At 47.7% G+C, this 23239-nt stretch overlaps 1 protein-coding gene across 2 annotated transcripts; it reads left to right on the top strand.

Moving 5' to 3' along the window:
* Positions 1 to 6095: 6095 nt before the first annotated feature.
* On the top strand, positions 6096 to 18471 carry ATF3 (activating transcription factor 3; the record flags this gene model as incomplete). 2 transcript variants are annotated; one of them, XM_081112517.1, is made up of 4 exons in its annotated part: positions 6096 to 6178; positions 12066 to 12309; positions 15773 to 15880; positions 17061 to 18471. In XM_081112517.1, 3 exons carry the CDS (start codon positions 12070 to 12072, stop codon positions 17256 to 17258), a joined length of 546 nt encoding a protein of 181 aa, XP_080968643.1. In that variant the 3' UTR covers positions 17259 to 18471. The 2 variants fall into 2 exon arrangements, with proteins under 2 accessions (XP_080968643.1, XP_080968642.1); XM_081112516.1 differs by lacking the exon at positions 6096 to 6178 and having other exon boundaries at positions 12070 to 12309.
* Positions 18472 to 23239: the final 4768 nt, after the last annotated feature.

Here is a 23239-nt window from a genome sequence, read left to right as displayed (position 1 = left end):
CAGATGTGATCAGGAATGGTCATAGAAAGGCTTTTAAGTACTGGTAGTGGTCTATTTCTGAACTTGAGTGGTGGGTTCTTGATGTTGGTTATATTATTAAAATGAATATACATATATATATATTCTCTATAATCATCTGTACATATGCTACATTTCACAGTAATATGACAAAATAGTGTTGAGAAGAAACATGATGGTAATTAAGACCACATACAATTCAGAATAATAAGCAAAAGAGCAAATTTCAAAGTTGCATGCAATCTCAAATCATAACTCTAAAAATCATATGCATGAGACTAGAGGAAACACACCAACATGCTAATAGTGTTGAGATTAGGGGTAAGTTTTTTCTCCTGCCTATTTCCCAATTTTCATAATGGAAAAAAAATTATACTAAGAAAAGCTATTCCAAAAGAATCTTTAAAAGTATGCTTCTTTTAATTATTTTCAAATTGCTTTTACATCTATTATCTCATTGATTCTTACAACAATCCTTTGGACAGAGTTGATATTAAATAGTTCTATTTTAAACACAGATGAAGTGTTTATGATTTATGGAAGCCACTCGGTTGGCTAGAGGGAACCCTCCCAGTGAGTCCCAGGTTTCCTGATTCCTGCTAATATTCTGATTGTTGGGAGTCCATCTTCGGGATCCCCACACTTAAATGCGAGTAGCTGCTACCGGGGCTTTGGTCCTCTGGTCCAAGGTGGATATCTAAGGCTGTTGAAGATTGATTACACACAAAAAAGGTCCCAACAATGCAATCCCTGCTTGAGGGCTCTTACACTCTCTTCTCTAATAAGACACAAAGTTCAGGGGCAAATTTTCTTGGAAGTGTTGAGAAAGATTGAGAGAGAGAGGGAGTAGGTTGTCAGGACCATAGGCTGTGTTTGAAAGTCAAGTTAGACAATATTTCTCTAGCTTTTTGGAGGGGAAAAGAGATTATGGAAATGGGTCTGTCATTGTGCAATTCAGTGCCTCCCCCCTGACACCTCTCCCTCCAATTCTGTTAGGATAGATTGCCAGGGTTTTTCAGGATGGCTCTACAGAAGCTCAGCCCAGGGCTCCTCATTTTCGAGGGAGGAATGTCCTGCTCAAGAATACCAAAGGCAGAACCCTACCGAAACTCAAATCTCCTGCTCCCAGCCCAGGACACTTTGCACGGGCCATTGGTCCTCCATGCACTGAGGAGAGCCCCTGTATTACTAGAGTTCCTGAGGGTGGAGAACAGGCATCATGCTCATTGGTTTCTGTGTGTGGAGTCGTATCCCCAAGCCCCTGAAGATGACCATTCCTGAATATAGTTTGACTTATCTATAATTGTTTGTCACAGACTTGGGGATAGAATGGGCTCTGGGAGAGATTCAGGGGTATCCCCAGAAAGCCCTCCTTAATTCATAATTAAGGACACCATTACTGAGGACATGCTGTGTGCCCCATCCTCATGTGTCCGATACTGTTATCAGTGCTCTGATTGAGCTAAGGAAACTTAAGGCAGAATGCGAGATGACTTATGCAAGGTGACACAGCCACCTCCACACTTCAGAGCCCATTATGCAATCCTTCCCCGTGTTTCCTAAGGAGGCCCATTTTGTAGACTCTGAAGTTAGTAATGTCCACTATTCAAATTGAGTTTAAGTGTGGGCTTTGGAAAACAGAATAGAAAAGAAAATGTACCCTACACTTTCTTTAAAAAAAAAAAAAAAGATTCGTATTGATTTCAGAGAGGACGGGGGAGAGAGAGGGAGGGAGTGAGGGAGGGATTGGAGGGAGAGAGAGAGAGACATCAATGATGACAATCATTGATTGGCTGCCTCCTGCATGCCCACACTGGGATGGCGAGCCCAGCGCCCAGTGTGGCCTGGGCATGTGTGCTGACCAGGAATCGAACTGTGACTTCCTGGTTCATAGGTCCACACTCAACCACTGAGCCACACAGACCGGGATATCCCATACTTTCTGAGGTGAAATGGGTTGAGCCACGAGGACTGACTGACTGCTAGTGCCTGACTAACTTTAACTTGTGTTTAATGTGCCTCTCCAGAGCTCTGTGAGTAATACAATCTTGGAGTTTGAAGAAGAGTAATGGGGTGGGGGGAGGAGTGGAAAGAAACTGTTCCCTGGACTAAGAAACTGCTAAAATCTTTAAATATCTCTGGACTTTTTTTTTGGCTCCCTGCAATGTTTGGTGTTTAGATTCGGTTGCCACGAGTGGGCTGTTTTTAGCTGCCTAGTTCCAACCCCTCCCCTTTTAACATTTTTCCCTTCCTTTTGCACATGCCCCAACATGAAGTTTCCAGTTCTTATCTCACTCGGCAAAACATACTAAGGCTGGTCTGAATGTGGATTCCCCAGGCGGTTCTCCAGCATGAAACCTCAACAACATTCAAGTCTCTGCTTCACCCTCTTTCACTGAGGATTAACCCCTGAAATAACCAAAGCCTGGGCTTCCTTCTCCGGAGGCAGAGACTCTTTGCCTTTGTGTAGAGCAGCACTGTGGTCTGGGGAGCTATTCTTGCCCCTCCTCTAGACGGTGCGGAGGGTGCACACAGGACTAAATCAGGGTAAACTGAGGACGCACAGGACGCAGATACTGTTCACCCCTCAACGATACAGAACTTGGGGCGCTTCCTTTCCACTTTCCCAGTCCGCCATTGGACAGGCATTTCACAGCTCTCGGGACGGCTGGGGGCAGGGAGGCAGGCAGGCTTCTTTTCTGTTTTTCTTAGATAAGAGTTTCATTCACAAGGGGGTGGACTGACTTCTGTGTTTAGATTCTTATCGCTTTTAGAGTTTCAGTGGGAAAGCTGGCAGAGAAAGCAGCCTCAGACTTCTGTGACCAGCTGGCCGCATTTCTATCCAGGTGTGACTTGAAGATTCAAAAACAAGAATTATTAGAATGAAACAAGACTCCTAAGAGGAACAGGAGGCACTATGGTAACAAAAACAAACCGCAAAGGCTGCAGACTTCTCCGTCTTCATTACCCTCCTCTTGCACTGGTTTGCGCAGGCTGGTCTGGCTGTTGTGTATCCGACTCCTGAAGTTGTATTTCCCCTACAGGACTGGACTCCACCTCCACACATCTGGCTTGGGTGTATGAGTGGCTCAGAGTTTAAAATGTAAACTGGTTAAAGATTTCACAGAGGAACAGAAGGGGAAAGCTCTCACGTGTCCTCCCCCATCTCATTTCTCTTTATAATGGTGTCTTTTATCCCAGGCAGTAGATAAGTAGACCCAATAAATAGAGAGTCCCAAATACCTTTCATTTAAATGGACAAACGCCTTTCATTCGAATCTAGTTTACCTGCCCGCCTGGAGTTTACCAGCCTACGCGACGCGTTGGCGGGAGGGCGGGTCTGGGGGTGTGGGGCGCTCAGTGCGGGAGGGGGCTGGGTGTGGAGGGTGTGGCCGGGAAAGCCGTTACCATGGAGAAAAGTAAAGCAAAACAATCGCCCAGTGCTTCCCGCGCGACACAGCTGTAAACCCTATCCCCTCCCGAACAACATTCTCGGGGATCCTGCGGGGAACCCCGGGGTTCCAGGTCGGGCCGGGGACAGAAGGAATTTCCGAGGTCGCCCTCGGCGTGTCCTGAGCCCGAAACTTGGGGCCCGGGGCGCAGGGGTGGGGGGCGGTGTTCTGGGTGAGGCTGGGGTTAGGAAGAGGAAGCGGGATGCGGGGAGACTCGGTTACCTGCAGCTCTGAGGGTCTCTACCCCAGGCTGTTGGACAATAGGAGGGGCCGGGGGAAGGGACACAGATACCGTGTGTGTGTGTGTGTGTGTGTGTGTGTGTGTGTGTAAGGGGGTGAGGGAGAGAGCGGGCTGACGGGGACCCTCCATCACCACCTTAAGAGCAGAAGACTGCAGGTGCGTGGGGTGGGGCTGCGAGCGAGCGAGACCCTTCTGGTTCTCACCCCAAATTACTAAACTTGGACCTTCGCTCGTCTGGCTCCCAAGAGGCAGCTGGAAGCAGTTGCTTGTGCCCCCACACCCCACGGGCACGCACGGGTCTCCCTCCCTGGCAGGTTCAAAAACAGCGAGAGGCACACTCGCTTCCACATAGATGCGTCCATGGGCCGGCGAGACAGCTAAGGTTGGGGAATCCGAACCAAGGAGTCATTTTAAGGTTCAAATCCAGTTCTGCTGAAGCCTCGGCTGGGACCTGGGTTCACGGGACACCGCCTCTCCCGCCACACTCGGGGGCGGAAAGCATTTCTGCTCCAGGGCCTCATTTCCGCAGCTGTCCGCGCGTCCCCAGTCCCCGCGGTTCGGTCCCAGCCCAATCGCTCTGGGCGCGACAAAATACGTGAAAGCCCAAGACCGCTTTCCCTAAGCACCTAAATAAGACCAACGCACCTTATCTTTCCTCCTCTCCCTGGCCTCGAGGCTTCAGCCCCACTCTGAGTCCCTCTCTGGGTTGCCTCTGATTTCTCCAGCTCTCATCTTTCCATGGTCATTTTCATTTCACTATCAATTTCAAACGCTTGTGGTTTTTTAAAGAAAAAAAGAATCCTAATCCTTAAGGTCCTATTTGCCCTCGCCGGGGGTCGGGTTCCCAACCCGCCTCGGGGCTGTTCTATTTGCCCTCGGTGGGGTGCGACGAGGCTTCGAGCCCACCGTGCCCGCCGAGCACTGCACTCCGCTCCGCTCTGGGTTAACCCGCCAACTTGTCGCGGTCCCAGCCGCGGAGGTCACCCACGGCGGGTAACGGTGTGGGTTCGCTGTAGGGTGCCTCTGGGCACCTCTCTGGCACCAGAGGCTAACCCTACAGTTCTTACCCCGCCCCCTACGTGGAAGGAAGCGTTTGGCGGGGGAGGGGGTATTTTCCCGAAGCTCCAGAAAATGATCACACACTTTAGAGAAAGGATGTGCCTGCTTCCCAGCTTCACCTCGACTGGACTGCGGCCAAGATCCGCCCCACGCCGTCCCCCCTCACCTCTCCCTTTCCTTCTCCCGTCCCCCCACCTAGCGGAGGGAGAGATGCCAGCGCGGTGGAGTCATGCAGCTGGCTTGGGCACCATTGGCTCATGCCTGGAACACGCAGCAGCGAGTACGCACATCTGGCGGCCAGCCCGAGCGACTCCTGTCCTGATATGGAGAGAGAGGGCGGGAAGGTTTGTGTCCTAGCGCGCGAGTCCGGAGGACGCTCCCGGGCCGGCTCCTCCCCGCGCTTGCATCACCAGTCCCCACCTCTCCCCCCCAACACCTCCACTTTGGCCCCTCCTCCAGCCCCCTCCCTTGCCTGGTCTAGTTCGGCTGGTTCGCGGGGAGTTATTAATAGCATTACATCAGCCTGGGACTGGAGTATAATCTGGCGCGGCGCCAGCCAGAGGGCTATAAAAGGGGTGATGCAACGCACTCCCAGCCACAGTCGCACGCAGCGAGGCGGGCACTGCACAGCACTCTCCCCGTCGCTGCCCCAGCGGACCCGCCTGCCCGCGCGCCGGCCGTGCGCTCCGGGTGTTCGCCCGCCAGCCCCACCGACAGGCAGTCCGATCCCGTCCCGACCCCGCCCGCCCTCCGGACCCTGGCCGCTCCGATTGGAGACCAGAGGTGAGCGCTTGGAAGTCGAGTGAGTGAGCCGGTGAGGGTGGCTCGCTTTCATTCCCTTTGCGCCCTTATAGTAACTAGTCCCGCGCCCCCTGGGCCCAGCCCCGACCCGCGCCCCCAGCCTCCGGCTTCTAAAGAACTCTGGCCGAACTTTTCCCAGCCACCGCTGCTCTTCGGCGCTTCAGAAAGTTTTTCGCCAAGAACTTTCTCTTTTGACTTGGGGCGCAAAGGGTTCCTGTTGATAGAGAGGTGGGGCTCCTGCTTCTCGGCTAGGCTGGGAACACCGCTCCTCTCCGCCTCGGCGCTTTCCTACCTCTCTGGGAGCAGGCGTGCGGAGGTGTGTTGCGCACGGGTGTCCGAGGCTCTCCAGCTCGCTGTTCGCTCCATCCCTCGCTTGGTGCCGCAGTACTGGCACTCCCGATCCCAGCCTTCCCGAGATCCGCAGAGCGGCACGGAAGCTGGGGGCTCACGGCAGGGCTGCCCCAGAAGCCGAACGGAATGAATGGAACCGAACCGAACCGAGGAACCGGGTTCGCGGCCGCGGCCGCTGGGAGTCGCCCTGCGCACTCGGAAGCGCGGGGCAGCAGGACAGCACAGGCAGCCCGGAGCGAAAGTTAGTTGGGATTAAGTTTAGAGGTGGCAGGCGCTCCGGTCCTGTCCTTCGGCAGAAGACGGAGAGGGCTCCCGGCACAGACGGGTCGGGCTCCTGGGCCTGAGACTTCCTGTCCCAAGTTGCTCACGCCTTTCTCTCATACCTGTGGCTTTGGTTCTTCCTGTGGCGGGTTCTCAGATTTCTCCGCTTTTCCTCCATGGAGACCCGCCATAGGGAAAGCGAAGGTGCGAAGCCACATGTTCATAATTGAGAGAATGGCTTTGTGGTCTAGTGGCCAGGACCCTGAGGACTCAGTATCCCCTGCTGGGAGATGTGGGCACTTACACAGTGCTGGCCCCCTCTGCCTGTTTGCCAGCGCAAGACGGTGTTTGGACCAGATAACGGTTAAGGTCCTTACTGGCCAGAAGATTTTCAGATTCTAGAGTGGTGTAATTTCAAAAAGGGGGCAGGTAGTAGGGGGTCTTGTATGACTTGAATGAGGGAGTCTCTATCTAATGTCACTGACCAGCCTCTGAGGCAAAGGGGGAATGGAGACTTCTCTATTGGACATCTCTTCCTTTTCCAGCTTTCTTTCCATTTGGATTGGTTCTCCTTCTCTGCTCCTCCATACCCCATTTCCATCTCATCTGCTTACTTCCTAACCGCTTTCTTTTCTGTAACTTCATTACCTAGATCACATATGCTTCCTTACAAATAAAGGAGTTGCTAAAGCATAGGGGGTGGGGGGATGGGGATGGGGGGAGAGCCAAGAGCCAGGGAGAAGGCGGGGGTGGGGAGGGGGTGGTTAAGACAGGAAGGATCCAAAGGCTCCAACTGTGGCCACAGGTGTATTTCTTGCCCACACTGTGAGCCTGAAGTGCTGCCTGCCACGTTTCCTCCCAATGCACCTATTTCATTGTGGCTGACAGTTACCTCTGTTTTCTCAACTTTAAATGAAGGGGGAGTTGATATTACTGTCTCCTTGTGTTGCATTTAGCACTTGTAGAATAATGCTACAACACAGAGGCTCTTGCTTTCAGGATATTCCAGACTAAGACTGGGGTGAGTATAGGTTTTGCAGTTGTAAGTATCTAGCTGGTTTCAGAGATAACATGGCAGGTAATACTCCAGGCCCACCGTGTGGATAAGACACAGCACTCAGCACCTGTGGCAGCTACCTTGCCTTTGGATCCTTCTGTCTAATCCAGCGGTTCTCAACCTGTGGGTCATGACCCCTTTGGGGGTCAAACGACCCTTTCACAGGGGTCGCCTAAGACCATTGGAAAACACATATATAATTACATATTGTTTTTGTGATTAATCACTATGCTTTAATGATGTTCAGTTTGTAACAATGAAAATACATCCTGCATATCAGATATTTACATTACAATTCATAACAGTGCAAAATTAGTTATGAAGTAGCAACGAAAATAATTTTATGGCTGGGGGTCACCACAACATGAGGAACTGTATTAAAGGGTCGAGGCATTAGGAAGGTTGAGAACTACTGGTCTAACCCCTTCTCTCTTCCTTCTATACTCCCTCCCTGTCAAAGCCACCTCTGGTGGGTACCAGGTTACTTGACTTGATCCTTTATCTACCTGGCCAGTTGCTTTGTTAGTTGGATCTCTGTTGGTGATGGAAGAAAATTAGCAGTGGGTGGGTGGTCAGCAGCTTGGCCCGAGCTGGACCACTCGCCAGCTTTGGTCTTGGGCAAGTCATTACCTTCCTGGACCTCATTCTACTTAATTACAAATAAAGACGAGACCTAGGTGACTCTAATATTAGGTGTTCTGTTTCATTAGATAGAGTCCATGATTTCTTCCTTTTTCAAATGGCTGGGCATGGAGCAGGGTTAGTGACTCCAAGTGTCACCCATCCTGGAAAGGAGGAAGTACATAGCCAGGACACCACAGAAACCAGAAATGGTTTCATTAGTGAGAACTAGTTATTTCATAAGTACCAGAGGAGACAAGCTGGTGCCAGCAAATAGAGGGGTGGAATTGACCTGGTGTGTGGGGAGCCTGGGGTCAATCAAAGTGCAAAAGAAGCTGTGACTGACCTGAATGTCTTGAGGGTTCCAGTTAGTTCCTGATGAATAAGCTGTATTGACAACAGCATTGAGTTCCCTTGAAATGGGGAAAGTGGAATCATAGTAGTACTGGGGACTCAGGATGTGTGTAAACTCACCTTCATGAATCTCATCTGATCTTCCTGACAGCCCTGTGAGGGAACTCGGGCAGGAGGTATGGGTCTCATTTCACAGATGAGGAGACTGAGGCCCTGAAAGCATGAGTGGCTTCTTGGTGGGTACTCAGCTTGTCACTGGGAACATCTGGTCCTGAAGCCCAGCCGTATACCTCCAACCTTCAAGTGGGCTGGGAGAAAGACCAAGCAAGATATGAAGTTAGCAAAAGACCAGTGTTGGCTTCTGACTTTAAGATGTTTTATGAACAGTGGGTAGTGGAAAGTTAAAAGTGAAAATTCAACACAGTTGTTTGTAGCTACTAGGAAATAAAATCTAGGAGCTGAATTTCCAGTTAAAGAAATACATGAGTAAAGTTTCACTTTCTTGAAAATGATGAAACCACCAATGATACGACGTGATTTCTGATCAGAGATAACGAAGCAGAAGCAAAATGCAAGTGCTTTGTAGCAAGTGTGGACAATTTTAAGATCAATGTAGAAAGTCAACTCAGAAAATCCCCAAACATATTGTTTTCTTCAATGAGGGGGATGTTAAAAGGTCTCAACATTCACGGGAAAAAGTTGTCTGAAGATTTTAACTTCGTTTTCCTTGTAGGGACACAGCCTGCGTCTGGGCTGAATCATACCTTAGGAGAACTGAGTAAAGAAGTAACCAGAAAGTATCTCAAAAAACTAAAAAAAACAACCCTAAGCTTTAGCTGAGTGCAGAGAAAGCCCAAATCTCTACAGATAGAACTACTTTACATTCTGAAAAGCATTTAACATTTTTACAACCCATTTCTGTCCCCAAGTAAGCCCACCCAATGCTTTTCATAAAGACATTCCATACCACTGACATTCTTCACTTTCTTTCATCAGGACTGCTGACTTTACACTAAGAAGGAGGGGGGAAACATTCCCAAACAGCAGACCTCAAGCCTCGAAAGCTCATTAATAAACTTAGTTGTGTGGGGAAATGGAACTACACACAACTGTGTGGAATTCAGACTACCCATGTAGAAGGGAGCCATCTAGTCCTCCAAACAAAGGCAAGCCCAGTGGTAGCTTTGAATTCCATCCCTGAACTACTGGATTTTTAATGAAGTTAGAAGGGGAGGGAAAGCATGAATGCATGGGAGAATCTTAAGCCTCTGGCTTTAGAAGGCTGTTTTCTTTGAGTTTATTACCTGCCAGAGACAAGTACCCTCCCAGCATCCTAAGGTTATAGGATTAAGCTAGTAGAACCTCAGTTCAGACTCATGACATGGGCTTTATAGAAGAGTTACATACATTTCCTGGGTTCCTCTGAATAGTCAACGGTGGCATTTGTTGGCCTGGAATTCTTGCCTCCAACAATGTATCTCAGATTGTAAGGGGAGTTAGAGGTCAGAGTGCTCTATTCAGAAGTGTTTGAGATCAAAGAGAGTGACCAGCCACCCTCCTACCTGAATCTCACAGAGTGTCTGTCAGAGAGCCAGCCCTGTGCCTGAGAGATCCCTGGGAGGCCCAGTAAAAGCATACCCTCTAGTTGTATTATGTTCCCAAGGCAAATTCATGTATTATTATTTCCTCAACTCCTTGTACAATTCGATGAGAAAATAGGACGATTGTTATTAGCTTTCTTTTATATAGGTGAAGGAAGGGCATTGATGACATATGAGTAAGTGAGCCTTAAATCTTGATCTTCTGACCCCAATCTAGGAATTTTGTAGATAAAAGGCCTGCTTATATATATGCCAAAATGGGGGCAGCAGCCTGAGTGTGTACCCTGACATAGAAAGATCAGCAAATTCATTACCTAGGGTTCAAGTTTCCCCTGTGGCTCTTTCCTCCAGCAATTTAGTTCCGGGACCCCCACCACCCCTATGCCTACTCTCACCCCCATGAAAAATTTGCTCTGGTTTTTTGTTTTTGCAATGTGGAATGATATTCTATATATTAAGGACATGAGTTTTGGAACCAAACCAAATTCCAAATCCTGATGCTGCCTCACACTGACTTTAGGCAAATGATTTAGCTTGTATAAATCTCAGTTACTCCATCTATAAAATGGTGCTAGGACCTAACTCAACTAGGTTCTCATGAGGATTAAATGAGATAAATCACATTAGGTTTCTGGTGTGAAGGAGGCACTCATTAAATGTTAGCAATTTGTTGATGGGCTTCCTGTCTGGTTGGACTTGTCTTAAGGACGACAGATCCCCAGATTGAGAAGAACTCTCCAGGGAGCCCCTAGCTAGATAATCCCCACCCTCATCGCCCCTGGACAACTGACTGCCTAGACAAGGGGGAACAGGAACAGCCAGTGATGGAGGAAGTATATGGCGGGAAGAAATTTATGGGGACCATGGAACTGTTACTGTTTCTACCTTTTCTTTTCCTATTAGAGGCCCGGTGCATGGGGTCCCTTGGCCTGGCCTGTGGGGATCGGGCTGAAACCAGCTCTCGGACATCCCCTGAGGGGTCTGGATTGTGAGAGGGTACAGGCCAGGCTGAGGGATCCCACCAGTGCATGATCAGAGCCAGGGAGGGACTGCAGGAGGGCTCCAGGGTGTGTCCGGCCCATCTCACCCAGTCCCAATAGGCTGGACCCCAGCAGCAAGCTAACCTACTGGTCAGAGCATCTGCCCCCTGGTGGTCAGTGCGCATCATAGCAACTGGTCAAATAAACAGTTGGACACTTAGCATATTAGGCTTTTATTACTAGTATATAGGATTGTCTTTTTGGATTCCTTGGGCTGTAGAATGATAGAGGTAGACAGGACCTCAGAAGCCATTTGCTTTGACCACCCATTCCTGATTTCATGTATTTAGTCGGGCAGTCTTCAGTGGTCAGCAAGCATTGGGAGCAGCCAGGGCCAGGCACTGTGCCAGGCTCTGGGATAGAGTGACAGCAGAGACTCAGTGCCCATGCTGTAGGAACTCTCAGTAATGTGCTGGGTGAAGACTGGGGCTCAGAGAGCTCAGGTCACACTGCCCCTTAGCACCAGAGACAGTGCCCCGGGTCCCCTTTGGCCCCCAGACCAAGGCTCTGCACAGACACCACAGGGCTGACCAAGACCTCCAGACGAGGTCCAAATTCTTAGCTCCTTACTTTATTCTGAGGTCTTTGCTTCATTAAGCTTAACTTTACAAAGGGGCTACTAATGGTCCCTTGTGATCTGAAACCCTAGCCCCCAGCTCCTGCCAAGGACTGGCTCAAAGAAACTCGCCTGCCACGGTTACCATCCTCATGCTCATTAATTTGGATCCAACTTCCTGAGGGAGAATTGTCAGAGATAGATTTGCTACATTCAGGGGTCCCCCACGCCTTGCTTTACTTCCACTTATTGACAACTTCAACTTGATTTCAGATGCCAAGTTTCTTTTTTCAAAAAGAGACTGGAAATGAGGTTACATAATAGTTTCATTTTTTTAAATGCTCTTCCTCTTTCAGTATTGTTTGAGGCTACATTTGCATGTATGCACACCAGCCAACACTAATGCTTTTGAGAATTCGAAACGCCAACCCTGATCAACTTCAGTGAGGCATTTTATCCACATCACTGAGCTGTGTATTTTAAGAACCTGTTTTACTCAAGCTGAGGATGACATGAAATGAAAACAAAACAAGCCTGAGGGCTTATGGGACTTACACTGGGGGTGGGACTTGGGTTGGAGGTCGCAGGTGTGGTGGGAGTTGGCCCCATGCCCCCAATCCCTGAAGTAGTTTGGGTTTCGATGTGTCTTTCAGCAAAATGATGCTTCAACACCCAGGCCAGGTCTCTGCCTCGGAAGTCAGTGCCACTGCCATTGTCCCCTGCCTGTCCCCTCCTGGGTCACTGGTGTTTGAGGATTTTGCTAACCTGACACCCTTTGTCAAGGAAGAGCTGAGGTTTGCCATCCAGAACAAGCACCTCTGCCACCGGATGTCCTCTGCACTGGAGTCGGTCACTGTCAGCAGCAGACCCTTTGAGATGGCAGTCACGAAAGCCCAGGTAGGTGTCTGTTCTTTCAGCATGTGTTTTTCCTACACCTGCACACCTACCACATGCAGGGGGCTGCAGCATGAATAACACAAACTACTACCCTCAGGGAGCTTATTTTCTGTTGGGAGGAGACAGGTAATACACAAAAGAAGTAAATACATAATATGTGAGACTGAGCAAAGGAGAAAAATAAAGCAGCAAAGGGGGACTGAGAGTGGTCCCCCTGGCTGTCATGTTGAGAATGGGCAGTAGGAACAGGGCAGAAGCAGAATACAGAAATGAGACTGTTGCAGTAATCCGGGCAAACAAAGGCAGGTCTGCATCAGTATGGAAGCAGGAGGTGTGGAGAAGTGGTCATGTCTGGGTCTGTCTGGAAGGTAAAGCTGATTGGCTGGCAGATTGGTTTTCTCTGAGTTTATGAAACCAGCCAAGTGGAGGGCTCCAGGGTGGCTCCAAAACTTCTGGTCTAACTGTAAGGATGGCACATCTATGTGCTGCTGAAATTGGGACATTGGGCAAGGACAGGAGTCCATCCTATTGGACGCCCCGGGGAGGAGGCAGTTTGAGACGTGGGATAGGAGTTCAGAGGAGAATCCGGGCTAGAGGTGCGGAGTTAGAAGCCACCAGCATATGGATGTTATTTAAAGCCATGTGTGTGAGCTCACCTTCTGTGTCCAATCATTCTAAAAAAGCACCAAGTATATTTAATTCCATCATACAAGGACCCAGGTGGCCAGACTACGGAGCAAGGACTCCCAGCCATGCCCACAACTGTGTGTAATGCTCACAGCCTTGGTACCAGATTTTGCTCCAAGTTCACTTCTGTCCCTCACACTTGCACTGCTCGCCACTCAGCGACCTTTTACAAGACACCAGGAGTAACAGACATGGTGAGAAGTCTGAGAGGTGATTGCTAGCGATGCTGTGGTGGCTCAAGAACTCAGAGCTGAGGTCTTGGATGTTTTGTTGGCCTTCCTCATGGGCACAAGATGGGAGTGTTTGGGGCTTAACTGGCATGAACACTGCCTTTGGACCTGGAGTCGTGGAACTGGCCAAAAAGGAACTGAGTTTTAAAGGAAGTTGGTTAAGAATCTTTATGATTCTATAAAAGGGGCGGTGATTCTATAAATAAGGGCTTTATGAATCTATATAAGGGTGGATGAAATGACAGTTTTTAAGGGTTTAACAAAAGACCTGGCTGATAGTTCAGTGACTGGTAGAGGGGACTACTGTATGATGCTATCATTAGGGGCACTGGCTGGGCCCTCATTAACCTGAGGGGCTGTCATTGGTACCCAGCCCAGTAGTGGACAGTGCCGGTTGGATATTGTGACACACAAGGGAATACTTATTTTAACTTTATAATTAAATATCTTGAGATAACAGTGCAATGGAAGTAGTAGGACCACCATGGAAAGGAGAGCATTCTGAAGGATATTTTGAGGGTCTCCAAAGGAAGAGGTAGGCAGCCTGCTTTGTGGAAAAACTCCTTAGAGCCACCCCACCCATCTGTGATTCTGTGTTCCTCAAGTGATCTTCTGACCTTAGGCTAGTATAATAAGTAGATTCTCCTACTGGGAGGAAAATGCACCAACTGACCTATTGAGAATTCTGGTCCCCTTGGCTGCTGTAATCCTCAACGTAAAATAAGACACTGAGCCCCTGAAACCCATAGGCATCCCGTGCATTTGGGCGGCAAGAGCCTGTTCCCCAGTCCCAGCCACTTCTGGGGAGGCCACATGGTGCAATGAGGCAGTTGTGACCTGGAGACTACACAGGACAAGGAACCAAAGGCCTGGAGGACATCGGGTTTCGTAGCCTACTGATCTGCTGACCATGAGCTGGTGATTCCCAGGTCTCCCTGGGCATGTAACTACATGAATAGATCAGTATTTATATGTTGGTTGAACTCATTTCCATGTTAAACTGATAGGACTGAGCTAAATGGCCTCTGGAAAGGCTTTTTCATCTCTGACAGTGTGACTCTGAGATGTGCTCTCCTTTCAAGTACTTTCTCACATGAGAAAACCCTGAGTCCTCCCCCACCTACCCAAAAATGTCTGTAGGAAATGTCAAGGAAAAAATGTCAAAGGCAATACTAGAATTGCTGAGTTGTTGATGAAGACGTAGATGGTGAGGTTAATAATAACTAAAGCTTACATGGCACTGATCATAAGCTATACACTGTGCAAAGCATTTACGTTTACTAATTTGACCCTCATCATAAGATTATTGATCCTGTTTTACAAATGAGGAAACTGAGGCTCAGAAGAACATGATAACTTACCCGAGGTCTCACAGATTATAGGTAGTCAAGCTGGGATTCAAGGCAATTTAGTCTAAACCTAAATGTCTGCCTGTGTGGTTCTGGGATCCAGGATATGAAAGGTAGAATTTCTCTCACAATATTTCCCCCTTGTTTCTCTAAATTGCAAGGCCTTCCATCTCAGTACAAACAAAGTCAAGTTTCCTCTAATCCAAATGACTAGTAATAAGTCAGATGTGAGGGAAGTATGGCTGCCAGGATTTCTTTGGTTTGAGGTGTGGCTCCCACACCCTTTCCCACTGTCCAGAGCAGTGACAAGTGACAAGACAAGGTCTGCCATTAGCACCCTAAAAAACCATTACCCACTCAGCCCACCATGATATTTCCCCCAGCAGGACTCTGGTCTTGAAGCCAGGTCCAGCAGCCAGACTTTGCTGATTCCTCATCAGTCCTCAGACAAAGTCAGGATCATAGTGAACTTCCAGAGCACCAGATCCTAAAACAGGATAGGGTTGTTTTTTTTTCTCTGAGGAGCCCCAGGGCTGGCTCAGGGGGAAGCACAGGGGAAGGTTAAATCAATGGATGGTTCTAGTTTGCCACCCATTGGTGGCGCAAAGCCATGGGCTGATAATGCCACTTTGGTTTGGGACTGTGCTTGGGTTTCTCTTCTCTAGGAGCCCCATGGGCATCTCCTGAATTCAGGAAGGAGGTGCTTTGATGCTCCAGGTGAAGATAGAGATGAGTGGCTGCCCTTGGGTCTTGAATCAAAGTAACGGGGCGGAGGGGGGGGCGGGGGGGAGAGGAGAGGACAAGGTGGCCAGGTTACCGAAGTCATTCCTGGTTCTAGGGGAAAGGACATAGTTACCAAACAGAATCTGTTTCCTGTTCTAAAGGATTACTGTTATTACCACTTGCTATCCATTTGGATATCAAACTCCTATTTCAAAATCCAAATACATTTTTAAAATAAGCTACATTTTGATTTACCAATATTGACAATATAATTTTAACTAACAGCTCTTTGATTTTCATTATTCATTCTTAAGGGTGAATAATGTATGTGTGTGGTGGGGTTTTGTGTGAGTCCGGGGCTTGCCATTATGGCTGCCCTGGGTTGCCAGTTTTTGCTGGCAATAAAAAGCAGTGTATTTGAGATGGGTCTCATTTCTTGCCTCCCATTAAGCAGGTGCCTCTTGGATTTTACAGGTAGCCCCTGAAGAAGATGAAAGGAAAAAGAGGCGACGGGAAAGAAATAAGATTGCAGCCGCCAAGTGCCGAAACAAGAAGAAGGAGAAGACCGAGTGTCTGCAGAAAGTGAGTGTCTTCTTGCCTTGCCCTAACCTCCTGCTCATGCCTGTCACCCACCGACCTCATGTCAGGATTTGAAGGGGAGTTAAGAAGCCTCCTACCCAGAAGTGTTTACCCACGAAGGGTGTTGTAGCTGGGAGCAGAAATGCCAGTGGCTGAATGAGGAGTTAGCAAAGCTGTTAGCACAATGAATGGGACTCTGAATGTATGAAAGCAGGTGTGTGAATTAAAAACCACAGCAGCCGCGGCCAGTCCCTACATGTCCAGCAGTTTCCAGGCTGCAGGATATGTCAGCCCAAAGAGGCTTCACTCGCCCGTTCTCCTGAGAAAAGGGAGCTGCCAGCTCTCATTTGGCTCACTATGAAACGCCTTTAATTAATCTCTTCAAAACAAGTTATTTCCTTAATCCACAAGCAGTGATTAAGCTTTCCTGGTGTTCCTGGGTCATTCTTAACTCTGCAGCCCTTCTCCTTGGCTCACCCAATAGGCGTTTAGCTTCTGACTGCATCTAGCCAGCTCCCCTTCCTACAGGGAACGGCATCTGTGGCAGGCTGGGCAGCTCATGCTGTAGTCTTTCCAGTATTTATGTCTTTTTCCCCCAAGTATGGACAGGCCAGGGCAGAGTCATCACCCAGATTCCACAGGTCCCCAAGGGTTCTGTTGATTGCTTTAGGGAGTCAGTGAAACTAAGACAATTTGTGTGTTGCCATGTACATTCTTTCTGGGGAGATGAGCTTCTCAGTGAAATGAGTGACTCAGAAGACAAAGCACCATGAGCCCAGATTTCGCTCCAGCCCCCAAAGCCCTTGTAGGTCCAGAAGACCTGCACATGGGCTATTGGACTCATCAGAGGAGACCTCTGAACCATTGATTCCACTGCAGCCTCATTACTATTAGAGTCACAGCCTGCCTCAACCTTGAGTGGGAACTCAAGGGCATTGCTAAAGAAGCCTCTAAGTGCTAAGGCTTCTCCAGAGTCTGGATTCTCCCAAACCTAAGGCTGCTGCTCCGGCTTCGTGGGGCACTATAGCAGGGAGCCATGGCGTTGCCTCTGCAGGCCATTTCCAACTAGATGAGACCCCACATGTCCCAGATGCTACCCTATCACCCAGGGGCCACTCCCTGGCCACCCCCTCCTTGCTGTACCTTGGCTCAATTCCTAATAACTCTGTTGCTTGTCCCTCAGGAGTCGGAGAAACTGGAGAGTGTAAATGCTGAACTGAAGGCCCAAATTGAGGAGCTCAAGAATGAGAAGCAGCATTTGATATACATGCTCAACCTCCACCGGCCCACGTGTATTGTCCGGGCTCAGAATGGGCGGACTCCAGAAGATGAGAGAAACCTTTTTATCCAACAGATAAAAGAAGGAACATTGCAGAGCTAAGCAGTTGTGGTTATGGGGGCAACTGGGGACTCCTCATTGCATCCTCCTTTTACATCCAAACCCCTGCAGCCATTGAGATCTGACTTCCTCTCAAATCCCAGCAGCAAAGAACTGTGGAGGCAGGATGGCTCGGTGTCTCAGCTGGGCCTCTCCACTCTGCCCCAGAGTGGACTTCGGACCAGAGCAAGGGCATTTTTGCCTCAACTCCAGGATTTAGGCCTTAACATACCAGCCATTCTTGGATTCTCCGGATGACCCCTGGTTAGTGTCCTGCCCACCTTTCATCTGGATTCTACAAAAAACAGGAACTCCCACCGTTAGGATTCATGCACCTTGGGTGGGTGGGTGGGTGGGTGGGGCCACCTCCTCCCTTGCCACTCCCAGAGTCACTAGTAGGGGACATGGAGTGAGAATGGCTTTTAGCAAAGTTGTGCAATGGCCAGGCTTGTGCTTCTAGCCAATATGCTGTTATGTACAGGAATTACTGTGTGCAAGGCGTTTGTTTCATAACTAAGCATTGTGCTCTCCTGATGTGTGCTCTGACAACACTGGTATGACTTGTTCGAGACTTTTCTCAGATCTAGTGTCTGAGAGTTTGAGGGACTACTATCATGTGGAGTGTCTTACAAAATGTTCAGGTGGCTGAAAGAGCTTGTCAGCCCAGGAGAACAGAATTTTGCCAGCCAGCAGTGCCGTTTTGTGCCAACAGAGCAGGCCTCCTTTCCCTTGGCACTCAGGCATTAGTGCAAAATTCCTGGGCAAGACTGCAGGCCCTCTGTCCCGGGAAGAAAGCAGAAAGTCCGCCTTCCAAAGGTTAGGACTCTGCTCAGTGGTTTAGGTCAGGAGTTATTCCTAGGCCAGTAAGAGCCAAAGAATATTCCATTTTCCTTTACTTGCAGTTGAAAACCACATTCAGTAGAGGTGCGTTTGAAGCTAGGTGATGCCTAGGCATTCGCATTATTGAATGTGAATGGCATTGTTTTTGTCATGCAGATGTTTATAGAAATCTGGCCCAGAGCATGTACAGCTGTGAGAGGTCATTCACACTGGCCACGAGAACTCTGGTCTGTTTAAATTCTGATGTTTCTGTGAAATTCTCAGAGTGTTTAATCCTACTCAATAGTATCATTACAATTTTCTGTAAGAAAAAATATATTACTTATTTATCCTAGTATTCCTGTCAATATAATAAATATTGAAACAAATATATGGTGAACTTAAGTGTTGTGCTGGTTTCTGTGATTTAAAATCAGTTGGTTGTTGAAGTCTAGTCATTTTCCTGCCCTTTTCCTCTCCTTCGGGGGTGGTGGGGGTGGGGTGGTTATTTAACCTTAAATATTTTCTAAGTGTCCCTTTGTTCTTTGGAGTGCCACTAGCTGGTATAGTTAACTCTCAATCCTGTTCCCCGGTCTGTGGCATCTGATGCTCAATTTCTCATTAACAAACCCTGGAACACAGCACCAAGCATATCCCTTAGACCAGTGGTCAGCAAACTCATTAGTCAACAGAGCCAAATATAAATGGTACAACGATTGAAATTTCTTTTGAGAGCCAAATTTTTTTTAAACTTAAACTATATAGGTAGGTACATTGTTATTAACTTAATTAGGGTACTCCTAAGGCTTAGGAAGAGCCGCACTCAAGGGGGCAAGGAGCCGCATGTGGCTCGCGAGCCGCAGTTTGCCGACCACGGCCTTAGACCAATTATTTGGTGTTAAGATAGATTTTGTTATAAAATCTGAATTGCTAAATACCTCAATTATCAGTTTCTCTGAAAGTACAAAAGCCTAAAACATACACCTGTTGTTCAACTTGAGCCATGGACACCTTTCCATTCGGCCACAGAACTTCTCTTGAAGTATTCACTTGAATTGCATTCATTATAATGTCCAGATGTGTGTCTCATTATTGCAAATATGTATTTCAAATATCCAGAAAAAAATGAGGGGAGAATGAGTGTTATGCAAAGTGCAAAGGTCCCAGTCCCAGAAAAACTCAGTGTATTGTTTGTGGATTCTAAAGAAATAGCCCAGAAGGACTGGCTATGAATGACACGGGTTCATTAGGACTTACTTGCGTACAGACCAGTGAAGTTTACTGCCGCACCAGCTGCCACTGGTGAGGTTGCCCACTAAGTCCCATCTGGCCTGTGGATGGGCCACCCCAGGGGCAGCCGGCCAGTGGTATTGTTTAGTCCTCACCTGGACTTTCCCAACGCAAGGTTTCATAAAGTACAGAGAGAAAAACGGCATTTGGGGGAGGGGACATGCTTGTATGAGCTCAAAACACTTGCTGTTTACAGTCCTGGCTCATGTCTAGAAGCAGTTTCTCTTTGGCTTTTCTTGGACCAAGTTGCTGGCCAGGTTCCCAAGGTCTCACAGAAGGCCTTCACTCTATTTCCCACAGGGCAGGGGGGAGGAAGGGGAGTTGGAGCATGGGAAGGGGACCATGTTCCCAATTACCATACAATGGGGAAGAAGAAAGGGAGAATAATTTTATATGGGATAGGTGTGATAATTCAAAGAAAAGTATTCTATCTAATTTTGGGAATCTCTGGGACACAGGATTCCTTAGGTCTGGGACAGAACCAAGCTCCCTTGCTCTCTGCCTATGCACATATGTAACACTTGCAGGCTAGAAATGAAAATTGGCTACTCTGCTACCAATGCTGTTCTTCATTAAATGTTAAGATTCGTGCCCAGGGATGGTGCTGTTCCTTTGAACATGTCTATGGTTCTCTACACTATCACCTGTGACACAGGTGTCCTACTTTGGCTGCTTTAATTGCACATCAGGGGTCGTTCCTAATCTGTAAAGAGCCAGCTGGTGGAAGTGCCATTCACCCTTCTTTTAGGGTAGGATAATCTTTCCCTTATCCTGGTGAAGAGGGGGAAATTCCTTGCATTTACCCTCTGGTTGTGGGTATAGGTGCCACCAATCAGCTGTTATGAAACTCAAGACAATTTTTAGGCTGCCATGGACAATGGATTGGAGAGGAAGGAAGGGGTTGGTAGCTATGGCAGGAAAAATTGATCTGAGAAATGCACTATATATGGTTAATAAAACTAAGTTCTTCTTGCCCTAACTGGGTTGGCTCAGTGGATAGAGTGTCAGCCTGTGGACTTAAGGGTCCCAGGTTCGATTCCGGTCAAGGGCATGTACCTTGGTTGCGGGCACATTCCCACTAGAGGGTGTGCAGGAGGCAGCTGATCGATATTTCTAACTCTCTATCCCTCTCCCTTCCTCTCTGTAAAAAATCAATAAAATATATATATTTTTTAAAAAAACTAAGTTCTTCTAACAAATGCATTAAAAATATTTTTCTGTAGCCAACTTTATGTTTCAATACTTTAATAATAATAAAGGATGAATATGTATCGACCATTAAGTCATTTAGTTCATCTTGTTTCACACTGGATGGAGAGTGAAAGTTGGGGGCAGGGTGTATCTGGGAGAATAAACTTGGATGGGACCTCTGCCAGAATGACAATGTCTTCCATTGGGCTGCCTCAGTGGTGACATCACACTCAGAGGTTGTGGGAAGCCCACACTCCCTCCTCTCTCCTGCTCGCATCCTACCCCCTTGCCTTCCTCTGAGATCTGGCCTGGCACTTGTTTTGAAGTAAAGAGCTTTAAAGCATTCTAGCCCAAGACAGGGGTTCTGGAATTGAAACTTTCGCTTTCTGCCAAGAACTAAAATGCTGTTCTTTCCTCCTCATGGGCTTTTAACAAACCCTTGAAACCCAAACCCAAACCAAGTTTTCTCCTCTCTTCCCCATCCCATACTATTTCATTGTGTTCAAGCAGTTTCTCTATGGAGTGAGCAGTGTTAACACGGATCTGCCTGAGATAAAACCTCACAGGTGGCCAGGTTTACCCATTGAGCATCCTTCTGCTTTCTCATGGTGGCTCTAACCCCAGAAGTTTCTCTCTTTGTCTGATCAAATCTGCTCTCAGGAAGGAATTCACACTGAGGCGTAAAGGGCCAGTTGAGGACTAATACCAATAAGTGCTAACGTTTATTGAGATAGTACGCTCAACATTTTATATGCATTATCTCATTTAATCCTCCCAGCAACTGTTATTACTCCCATTTTACAGATGAAGTAGAGAGGTGAGTAGCTTGCTCAAGGTCACAGAGTTGACCTTTCTAAAGCTGAAACAATGTTTTTTAACAGGGTTCTGAGAAGGTGTGTGTGTGTGTGTGTGTGTGAGACAGAGAGAGAGAGAGAGAGATTAAAATACACATAACATACAATTTACCAGTGCAACCATTTTAAAGTGTGCAACTCAGTGGCATTCAGTACATTCACAACACTGTGTAACCATCACCACTAGTTCCAGAATTTTTATCACCCCAAAGGATATCCTGTATCTATTAAGCAGTCACCCCTCCTTTCAGTCCTAGGCAACCAATAAACTATTATCTGTCTCTATGGATTTACCTCTTCTGGATATTTCATAGAAATGGAATCATATAATATGTGGCCTTTCATATCTGGATTCTTTCACTTAGCATAGTGTTTTCAAGGTTCATCCACTTTGTAGCATCTATCAGTATCTTGTTCCTTTTTGTGGCTGAATAATATTCCACTGTGTGGATAGACCAAATTTTGTTTATCCACTCCTCTGGTGATGCACAGGAAGATAGTCTGTATCCTAAGGAATGAATCTCTAAGGTGGGAGATAAGAGGGTTGGGAACAGGGGTCTTTCTCAGAACTTTCAAGTAACAATTTAGAAATCACTTATTCTGTGACTAGCTCTTTGGGAGCGCAATAGGTAGGATAATGGTACATGCTCTCCAAAGGTGTCAATGCTCCCAACCACTTCTGGCCGGTAGGGAGGTTCTGCAGGAGGGCTTTTGGCAGGCTCCTGGAGTTGAAGCTTACAAAGGCTGTTTGTATAAACTTAATGGAGGGGAAGAAATGAGGCGGCCCCCTAGATTATTTATTATTATTATTTTTAATCCTCACCTGAGGCCACGTTTATATTGATTTTAGAAAGAGAGGAGAGAGAGAGAAAGAGAGAGAGAGAGAGAGAGAGAGAGAGAGAGAGAGAGAGAGGAGAGATGAGAGTGACAGAAACATCAATGTGAGAAACATCAATGTGAGAGAGAAACATCTATTGGTTACCTCCTGTAGGTACCCCAACCAGGGAGTGAGCCCACAGCCTGGGTATATGCCCTGACTGGGAATTGAACCCGCAACCTTTCGGTGTACGGAATAACCCTCCAACCAAGTGAGCCACACTGGCCAGGGCGGCCCACTGGAAAATTTAATTCCCAGCTCAGCCCAACCACTGCCCTGGATTCTCTCCATATTATGCACACATAATAGAATTAATCATGCAACTTCTAATAATGCACAAAATGGGTCTTCTTGGAGGTAGTTAAATCAGTCCACTTTGAAAACATTTGGTCAGCCCAAGCCTCCTTTGTGAGGCAAAGTACTTAGCGGTTCAGAACAAAGACTAGCTAGACCTGCATTCAAATACTGCCTCTACTGCCATTCGTGTGTGAACTTAGACAAGTGATACAACCTCAAATTCTTCACCTGTAAAATAGGGGCGGGGGTAGCAACAGCACCAAACCCAATGGATTCTCACCATTCCGTGTAAAGAACATAGCATGGTGCCTAGGGGAAGCAATTCTTAAAGTTATTATTAAAGGTTGTTGTCATCAACATTTACTGAGATTTTATGAAAGGGACCAAGACTACCAATTCTGGGTTATTTCATTAAATTAAACCTTGAGCTCAAATGGTTCAAATTTATCCCATCACCTTACATTCCTACAGATTTTGTCCAGTTTTTATTTTGGAACCCACCTGAGTCCCTGGCAGGGTGAGCCTGTCCTCTGTGAGGTCAATGGGTGTCTGGGGAAATGATAGTGGCCCTGTCCTGAGGGGGTGGCTAGGGGATGAGCACAAAGGGGTAGGAGACAGTGACAGGTCACAAAGGGCAGTGAAGTATAAATATAGCC

This window comes from Myotis nattereri, assembly GCF_964212035.1.
Source record: "Myotis nattereri genome assembly, chromosome: 18".
In the NCBI taxonomy this organism is placed as follows: Eukaryota; Metazoa; Chordata; class Mammalia; order Chiroptera; family Vespertilionidae; genus Myotis; species Myotis nattereri.
This window is presented reverse-complemented; position numbering and strand designations above follow the sequence as displayed.